We start from the raw sequence: 10,314 nt of genomic DNA on the forward strand, positions 1-10,314 counted from the left end.
TCACACCTCAAAACGTGCCACTGTGCATCAGTGAATAAAAGAGGAGGTGCTGTGTTCGGGTGGGCTGTTTCTGTTCATCCGGTTTCACAGCACATCCATTGACTTTATCTGCTTTTTTCACCGATCTCGACGATTGTTAAATTCGCTATTTGTTTTCATGAATCATCATTATTATTATTAGGTTTTGAAGATTTGTTTGCTTCTGTCCTCCAGACTGCCTTCATACAGTGTCAATGATTTTAAAGCGCATTGCTTTGAAACCGTTTTGCCTTCACTGTTGGACTGCAACTCTGCATTTTTAATCGACTCTGGCCTGGAGGGTCAGCGTGCCCCTTTCCCTCCAGACTCATCCCTGGGCATACACTTATTTCACACTTGAAACTCTGAATATGGGATATCCCCACCTATTGTCCAGGGCTTACTAAGGCTAAGGAGCAGGGATTTCCCAAAGCATTCAGGGATTTCACCAGAAAGTTCAGTTCTACTCTGTAGTGTGAATTGAGGGTTAAAACAAAAGCAGTGTAACATTTCTTTGGCTTTAATTTTCATATGTGAGTCCTCAATCCGGGGGTTATTATTAGGCCTGAAAGTGAATCGAGGCTTGCGTTAGCCTGTAGGGCCAAGGCACAGATGTGTGAAAAGGGTGATGGTATGATTTCTGAGAAGAAGCCACGAAGAGTGTGAAGGTGAGGAACACGGACCAGAATACCCGGTGTTACACTGAGCAGATCCTTGAATATATGCCATAAACAATCCACAAATCACCTTCGCCAAGGCCCTCATCCATCACAGTGATCAACAGCTCCCCTTGTTCACAGCCCGTTTCTCGTTGTAAATTTCCCCCCCAAATCCTAAGGATCTCGTCTCTGACCCTGGCTTGCGGACGTGCAGAGACCTGCTCAGTATTTCCTGGTCATTGTGTCTGAGCGTTTCTGGGCGGCGAGACGGCCGTTTGAAAGGTCAGAGTTCAACAACCACAGTCAGGCCGTAGCGTCCCGGTAGCTGCCAAATATAGGTTTAGCAGTCAGAACAGCAAATGTGAAGATGAAGGATTCATTCAGATGTGGATCTAGCATTGCTAGATTTCCTGTGTTAGATGTAGATTATGGTTTTCTCATGCAACTGGTGGAAAATGACAAATATCACCACTCACCACTAAACTGTTCTGAACCCAATGAAGATTCCATCAAAATAGCACAACATGAACTTACATAGAAGTTTTAGTGAATCTGATGTGACGCGGTGCCACCACTTTCTCAGCACTGATACGGCGTATGAAGTGATCCAACGTGTTACTTTCATTGCACTGTGTAGGCTCGGCACATTCGTTTGAGGGCAAAGGGCAAAATAATAATATGATATAAAATCCTCTTTTTATCCCTGCTATTTGAGAAACACACGTTTCTGTGCGCTAAAAATAGACAAAATCAAGACAGCTTGCTTCTGTTTCTGACATGAGGACTTCTGGTGTCAGATTTTAGTTTTGCTACTTCATTTTAGGCCTGTTGTTGAACAGCTTTAGTTTTAAGCTTCTGCACTGTAGCATGTGGTAACCTCAGCCTTCCTTGTAAGAGCAAGTGTGATCAGAGTGCCAAGCTAAATGCTCATGTTGAGTCAACCCAGAGCTAAACAGATATTACCCATAATGAGGTCCAAGGTGAACACCATTGTTTGCTGTTCTCATCTTCCCCTGCAGGAGGAGTTTGAGCATGACTTAAGGTCTCCTGTATTTCAGCGGCTGAATTTAACCAGATAAATTTAGATAAATTTAAATACCAACTCCTTCCATTTTTGGAAATGTGTTTTCGATATTGTGCCATGAACTTGAACTTGAACTTACTGGGTGTGGATGTACATGCCAAGCCATGTTTGCAAACCAAATTTCCCCCAGGGGGACAATAAAGATAAAGTACAGTAAAAAAGTTGACATCTGGATTAGAAACACTTCTTCTGTTCTGTTTTAGCAGCAGGGACCTGAAGGTGGATTTGAAACCACGATGACACATGACCCCAGTTCATTGTTGCTCTTTTATCTTCTGCGACTCATGAACAGGTTTCCTTGCTTTCACAATAAAAGTATCCCCTCCTTTAACCATTTTCTTCAAGCATTTCTGCTCAACTAAAAGGCACAGTTTCCTTTTACTGGTGCGCTAAAATCCGTGGTCTGACTGTGGCATAATTTTTGACATAAAAAGTGCCCTGCTGTCTGCTTCTGCTCGGGTGTAAAACGTCTGGTGACGTGGCTGATGGAGAAAACTGCACTCTGTGCTTTCACACTGACTCCCCATCTCAACACCATCTCTGCTGATTGTGATACGTTTCTACTTCGTGTCAAAGGGAGCAGGGCAAAATTACGCTTCGGCAAAACTGATTTGGTTTTGAAATGAAGACTGCTTGTTGCGTTTTCGTGCTCAGCTGTGCCATGTCATCCACGGTACAGGCCTCTTTGTACTTGTTTTGTTTTTCCATCACTGAAACATGTGAACGGAGACAGAACAATGTTCACACACAGATGCAATAAAGAGGTCACCACTTTGAGTTTTGCTGATTATGACAAATGAGATGTTAATTACATATTGTTTGTCACTTTATCAGAGTTCGTCATCATGCTATATACAACACAACTTTAGACTTTAAAGGAAGAGGAGGCTTTATTGTGCTCATTGAAAACCTCAGTGAGTTTAACCATGAAAAGGTCAGCGTATATGAAAATGAATGTAGTCAGCAGTGAGAGAAAAGGAGGGAGTTAACTGAATAGTGTAGCACTTGTCAACCCAAGTGCAATGTTAACTCCTTATCTGCGGTGTGCCTGTGAACATTTGTTGATGTGTGACCATCTGCACATCACACAGACGCTGCTGCATCTCAAAATTCACCAGCTGTATTTACCCATTTACCATATTTTATTGCTTTTGTGATTCTTAGGATAGACAAAGCAAGCTCCAAACAAGTAGCTGCCTCCGAAAATGAAGACGTGGAGCGAGCAAATTTACCATCCACAGCCAAAATCAGCACCTGCCCCGGCATATGAGCCATGAATGATTGTTGTAGATCCCTGTTGCAGAGGGATGACTGGACTGTTGCCGCTCTTTATTGTGAAATCAGTTTTGCAGAAACAGAGCTTTAACAGCAGCCAAAAGCTGTACACATGAGTGACTCTGACTTTCTTAATCTCACATTGAGAACATCTGCACTGAGAGTGACAAGGGAAGGATATTATCTGCCTTGCTCAAACAGAAAAGCAGAAGATCCTGGTTCCTTTTTTTAGTATTAAGAGACAGATTTAACAGATAGACCTTTTTTGCTGAGGTACTGCAGCGCGCGTCTTTTCATCATGAAGCAAAATGGAATTTTATTTTTTTTTGGTTGTCCCAACAAAAATGTTTGATGCACAGCTGATTGCCAGGACCACTTCATGAAATTCACCTAGTTTACTGGATTGTGTTGTGGTTCTTCAGTTTCCTCTGGGCAATTCTTTGAGTGACGACTTTTAGTCAAACAGAAACATAAAAAAAACCCCAAAAAAATAAAATAAATTAAATTCTCTTCCAGTTGAAATTTTACAGCATTTAATGGGCAATTTCATGGGCCTATGAAATAACAACAAGCCGGACGTGACACTGTAATAATATCGCCCTCTTGGTAAACACATTATTATTGTATTTTCAGCATTGTCTACCACATTCAACATTAAACCCAAATTCATACCACATTCACCTGAAAGTGAATGTGGTATGAGTATCTTCGCAGCACTGATGTGGGTATTTATCTTTAACACACAATCAGTCTGTGGTGACTGCTGAAAAATGGCATTCAGTTGTCTTCATTATAGATGTCTAACTCCTTTTCGTACATGGCAAAAAGCTGAAGAAGTCTTTTTTTTTTTTTTTAAATTTCTGACATGTTACATGCAGCTCTCGGTGTCTGGTGTTGGTTTTGGCAAACTCTCTGTGGGTAGCAATATTTTCAGCCTGATACGTTTTGGCTTAAAGTCAGATAGCGCTGTTGTTTTCAGTGTCTGAATACATTCCTGTCCATGTCCATGACCTCTGAGATGTGTGGAGTCACACCGAGCCTCCTGAATCACAGCCTGACTTACCTTGGCTGCTCACATTAATCACAGCAGAGTGTGTGTGTCAGTGGGTGTGTCAGCAGCGGCATCACTCTGCTGTGGAAATAGGTGGATTCATGGCGTAAAGTGGGCGTCGCTGTTACCGATTGTTGTTAAATTTGGATTTACTTGGAATATGCCGTCATTTTATTGCACATGCTGGTATATCATGCCTACGTTCCTATAGTGACACATACTGTAAACAGAAGCACATGATCAAAGGAGGAAACTGTGATAGGACTTGTCATATTTTGTTATCAATTCTTATCTGGATCTCTGCTATTTGAGATAACAGTTTTACTCTTTAAGGTCAGTTTTCATGTTTTTGGTGATGCAGAACAGAGTTTGCTTAACCTGCCCTGCCTTGTTTTAGCATCATTCTTGATTTTTACTGATGCTTTGTGTGTTTTAAAGCCATGAACTTGATCAAATCAAAAAACCTTAAGGATCTTGATCGGTTGATCTCGTTGGCTGTGTTCAGCAGGTTTTCTGTATGTTTTTATCTGCAGTAGTTAAGCAATTACAGAGGATGATGTGAGTACTGGCCTTAAGAAAAGCATAGAAGTAAAATGTTAAAACACTTTCAAGGGGAATTTTTTGTGTGTGGGGGGGTCTCAGATTATGGCTCAGACTCCGGTGTCTGAAATTCTTTGAAAATTAATTGGCCTTGTGACCTGTGCTTGGATTCAAAAACCCACCCAGAGTTCAAAGATTTCATCATTCTAGGACAAATCAGCACTGTGTTGCATGGCGGGATTTCACAACGCAGAGATGAGCGATAAGTTGCTGTTGGTCTGAGATAACCAACAGACAATGAATTCACAAAGCTTCTCAGGGCTGGAGGACGGACCAACGGCAGGCCTCCGTCTGTGTGTCCGTCCGGCTCTCAGCTCAAACATCCTCACAGGTCAAAACCTTCAAACTCACTTTGCTGACAGTTACTAGAAATGCTTTTTTAATTAGAAAGGATATATTTTGCATATTTTGCAGTGTGCCCCATCCTCTACAGTTATGACCGTCCCTCAGCACTTTGTGTGATCCCCCTGTCATTTATATGAAAAAGGAAGATAATTAGTATTTCCTTTAAGAGTAGCATGAAGAATTAGCTGTCCTCAAACACCAATAAGACAGTAAAATCAGATGAAAGAAAGTCTGTATTTCTGATTGGAAAGGAAAATTACAGTGTCTCTGCAAACTGTATTTATACGTTTTTGAGACATTACAGGTGAAAGACTCTCCTCCATCTGGATGACTGAGGTTACAGCCTCCATGTCAGCGAGCTCCTGGCCTGCTGAAGTGCCCTTGAGCAACAGCAGAGGGTCCAAATGCACAAGGATAGAAGGAAATCACACTTGCATTATTGTAATGGAGTAGGATTCAAGGAACTTTATTGTCATACCAGCTCACATTTACATGTTACGAGTACATTCTTGGTGTACTTGTAGAATGAGTAGGCTACTTTTAAAAAGTACTTCCCGTTAGTTTTATGTAAATATGTTTTTGCTCTCGTATTGTACATCGCTGTTTTTCTGTATGAAAGAACCTAGTTTGAATTATGTCCCCTCATCTCATTTTAAATGAGATATTTATTTAGTTTTAAGTTTTAAGGTTTAAGTTAAGTTTTTTTTTTTTTCTACAAATAGCCTAACCTTACTTCTACTTCTACTTCATAAGAAGAAATCAAGGGACCAGCTACTTCAATGTCAGTGATGTTCTCTTTGTTTTCTTTTCCTCTGGACTCAAGACAGTCGCATGTCTGTGTCACCTCTTAAAAAAACACAACTTTAGGAGGAAATCATTTTAAAAGGGGATACAACCTTATATATTTAGATATTTCATTATATTTATATTAACTAACTTTCATTTCTGTAATCATTTAGATCACAGATTTTCTTACAGATGTACTCCCTGAGTATGTGTCAGTCAGGTTTTTTTTTTTTTTTTTTTGGGAGGAGGTTATTGATTAGAGAAACCAATCCCTGGTCCGGCTCGCTGCTGCCCCCTGCTGGTTTCAGTGACCTGTGTGTCCTCCGCTGCACTAGGGGGCGCTGCCGACGGGACGCAGCTCAACATTAAAGAGGAGAAAGACAACGATTTTTGCATCATCAGGCTTCCGTGTGAGAGTTTCGTGATCCAAGAGGAAGAAGAGGGAAGATCCTGCAGAAATGGTGAGTTTATCGTCTCCATATGCCCTCAGTACAAACGGAATGTGTGTGTGCGTGTGTGTGCTGAGCGGGCGGAGGTGTGGGTCGTGGTTTGACGGTCGGATGATGGCGGATGGCGGTGGTTTTCCTCCGTGCCGGCTCGGGGAGCGGATGAGCTCCAGCGTGGCGCCATGGCTGACGAAACCCGACTTGACCCGAGCTGCACTGAGCCCCATGCTCCGTGACGGCAGGGGCAGGGCCGGCCGTGTGGAGGGATGTTAGTGCGGTGTTTTATGAGTATGAAGCCTGTAGAAAACACCTTCTCTCTCTCTGTCTCTCTGTTTGTGCACAGGGATTCGTCAAAGTGGTGAAGAACAAGGCCTACTTCAAGAGGTACCAGGTCAAATTCAGGAGGAGGAGAGGTGAGCTGACCCCATTCACTGCTCACCACCTAAATAATATTCATGTCAGGCCCACCGAGCTGGTCCATGGAGCAGCTGATCTGTATTAGACCCTTTCAACTCCACCTACTGTGGGCCTGAACTCAATATCCCCCCCTGCAAACCTTATTTTACACTCAGTATTTATCTTTTGCACCATTAAAACATCTTAACATGGGACTTGGTGTCTTGGATTTGCACCCGGCACTTAAAAATAATGTATATTTAGTGGAATGGATACATCAGTAGAGTAATTACTCGCTGTAGTGAAGTGGTTTTGCACAGGCTCTTCTTATGTGAAAGTCATGGGGGCCGGTGAGACATGTCGGTGTGCTTTGTGTGTTCGGACAGAGGGGAAGACTGACTTCTTTGCCCGCAAGCGCCTGGTCGTCCAAGACAAGAACAAGTACAACACGCCCAAGTACAGGCTGATCGTCAGGCTGTCCAACAGGGACATCTGCTGCCAGGTCAGTCACTTCCTGACGCACTCACGGCGTGGCTGACAGTCATGTGCTCACACTGCTAGTTTTCTAAAAGGCCGGACTTCATCCTCATCCTCATCGTCATCCTCATGCTTGTCTCCTCCAGGTTGCCTATGCGAAGATCGAGGGGGACCACATCGTGTGTGCTGCCTACTCACACGAGCTGCCCAAATATGGCATCGCCGTGGGCCTGACTAACTACGCTGCAGCCTACTGCACTGGCCTGCTCCTGGCTCGCAGGGTGAGGGCAAACACACACACACACACACACATGCATGCACGCACATACACACTCTGAAAGAAAGCTGCAGACGTCAGCACTTGTGTGTGATCGACATCCCAGCTGACACAAGCTGTTTTTCTTTTTTCCCCCTGCTGACATTGATTTTTTTAAAAAAAAAATATTGTGTGTGTTGTGTCACAGTGTTGCATACTAACCAGTGAGTGTTTTGATACTTTATGCCACTAGCAGTGACATCGCATGATTATCAATGCCTGATTCAAAACCATGGCAGAAACGGAAAGCCCATTCAGCACACACTACTTTTCATTTAAAAAACACTGTTAACAGAAACTTGATGTGTTTAATGTATTTAAACATGCAGACTAATTTTATAATAAGAACACCGGGTTATAAGGGCAACATCGGTGTGTAGCCTTCGAGTAGAAAACACTGATTTCAGAGTGGAGGATCTGTATGAAATGTAACATGAAATATGCCGGTGCAATTATGAGTTTGACTGTCAGCACAACTGCAAGTCTTTCAGTATTTAAACACACAGGCTAAAGCCACACTGGATTAAAAACTGGATTAAATAATCGACTTGACACTACTTCACTATTGATTCTTGTGACATCCCTTGGTCTGTTAGCTTCGTCTCTCCTTTGTATTTTTAAGGAGTTTGCTCTTGTTTTTTGTGCTCTTCCTCTTAGCTGCTGAATAAGTTTGGCCTGGACCAGGTGTACGAGGGCCAGGTGGAGGTGACCGGGGACGAGTTCAACGTGGAGAGTGTGGACGGCCAGCCGGGCGCCTTCACCTGCTACCTGGATGCCGGCCTGGCCCGAACCACCACAGGGAACAAAGTGTTTGGGGTGCTGAAGGGCGCGGTCGACGGGGGGCTCGCCATTCCTCACAGGTCTGTGGGCCTCTCTGAACTCGTGGGAGTCTAAATTTCAGGAATCCCCAAAATGTATTTTGTAAAGTGGTATTAAATTGTGTTGTGAATTCAGACTCAAGTGGGAGCCAGCAAAAAATAAGTATTGAAAAATATACGTCAGTTCATTATTATGATTATTTTTATTATTTTTGTTTCCCAGACTCATTTTTGTCACTTGTCAGTTTGAACGATTGATCACTTACTGATCTCCAGCTTGTGTGTGAAGGTTCTGGTTCTCTGCTTCTTGATGATGATACCGAAGACACTGAGCAAAATGTAGTTGGTCCTTCATTTGCATTGGCTGATGTCCACTGTTCTTTCAAGACGGGGCTGAGAGAAGCAAGACGAACCAAACCATACACCCAGGAATGATTTTTGTCGTGTGATTTGGTTACCCTTAGTGGAGTTTATGACACATGAGCCACCAAATCTGTTTCCCATACATACTTTTATTTGACGCCCTACCACAGTATCACGAGGGCTCACCGCAGACTGACACAGTGACATTAATAACACTTCCTGTATTGCACACATCAGTCGTTTGACCTCCTTACTTTGCATTTTGCAAGGAGTGCAGCAGTAGGATGTGCATAATTTTTTGATCACCAAAATAAACAACCAAGTAATAAGGAGCACAAAAGTCAGGGCCTCCGTCGTCTGAGAGTAAGGTGTTAGGAGAAGACATAAGAGCTGTTTAGAGAGATATATAACCATAAATCTGTCTGAAATGCTTTGTCTGCCATGATTTTTTTTATTCAACTGGACACTGCGTCTGCTCCCTCCTCTTGTCCAGTGTGAAACGCTTCCCGGGCTACGACGCAGAAAGCAAAGAGTTCAACGCAGAGACACACCGGAAACACATCATGGGCATGAACGTGTCGGACTACATGTCGTACCTGATGGAGGAGGACGAGGAGGCCTACAAAAAACAGTTTTCACGCTTCATCAAGAACGGAGTCACGCCAGACACAGTAAGACGAGGCACTTTGAAAACAAACAGCTTATCAGAGCAGCTACACTTCATCATTCCTGAGAAACTTAATCAGTTCCATCATGAACAATGTATGTATCACCAAATGTGTTTTTTTTTTTTTAATCCACTGTGATATTCTGTTTGAAACTTGGAGGATGTATATTTATAAGTCTGACCTAGTTTGTCTGTGATGGTTCTGGTTCTCTGCTTCTTGATGATGATACCAAAGACACTGAGCAAAATGTAGTTGGTCCTTCATTTGCATTGGCTGATGTCCACTGTTCTTTCAAGACGGGGCTGAGAGAAGCAAGACTAATCAGCAGCCTTGGCAGCGAAATGTCTCAGTTGTCGGCGTTAACGGTCATCTCTGTGTTTTCCAGGTAGAAGAGATGTACAAAAAAGCACATGCCGCCATCAGAGCGAATCCCGTACACGAAAAGAAACCAAAAAAAGACGTCAAAAAGAAGAGGTGGGTCAATGTTTTCCTAATCCTTACTGCAAAAACAAGGTGTTGGGACAGAGGAGGTAAAATTGCAAGGTGTTTTCTCATGAAAGTGTTTGCCACCGGGGCCCAAAATCACATGCAGCCCTTAAAACGTCAAGTGATACTAGAGTCCCCCATCACATTATTGATACGAGTGGAAAATAACAGCCCGTTTTCGCTGCCAAGTCCACGTCAAAGTGATGAATAGCTCTACTGGGAGGATCCCAGTGTTGAGTGGATAACCATTTCCCTGGTCTGGTGTGCTGCATGTCAATGGAGCTGTTCTCTCTTCTTTCCGGGCAGGTGGAATCGCCCCAAGTTATCTCTGGCACAGAGGAAGGACCGCGTCGCCCAGAAGAAGGCCAGTTTCTTACGAGCACAAGAACAAGAGGCAGGGGACGGTTAGAGACTGGGCCCTTCTCCAGAGACACAACACACCACATCAGAATAATAAATTTATTGCAAACACAAGTTTCTGTCTGGCTCAGTTGTTTTTTCTGCCTTGGAACTGTGTTTTGAATGG

General features: G+C 43.2%; 1 protein-coding gene across 1 annotated transcript; it reads left to right on the top strand.

Moving 5' to 3' along the window:
- The first annotated feature begins 6,157 nt into the window (after positions 1-6,157).
- Positions 6,158-10,262, top strand: rpl5a (ribosomal protein L5a). Its single transcript, XM_030075243.1, has 8 exons — positions 6,158-6,279; positions 6,608-6,677; positions 7,047-7,162; positions 7,284-7,418; positions 8,111-8,313; positions 9,128-9,305; positions 9,688-9,776; positions 10,095-10,262. Exons 1-8 carry the CDS (start codon positions 6,277-6,279, stop codon positions 10,195-10,197), a joined length of 897 nt encoding a protein of 298 aa, XP_029931103.1. The 5' UTR covers positions 6,158-6,276; the 3' UTR covers positions 10,198-10,262.
- The last annotated feature ends 52 nt before the right edge of the window (positions 10,263-10,314 follow it).

Source organism: Myripristis murdjan, chromosome 17 (genome assembly GCF_902150065.1).
Source record: "Myripristis murdjan chromosome 17, fMyrMur1.1, whole genome shotgun sequence".
NCBI lineage: Eukaryota > Metazoa > Chordata > Actinopteri > Holocentriformes > Holocentridae > Myripristis > Myripristis murdjan.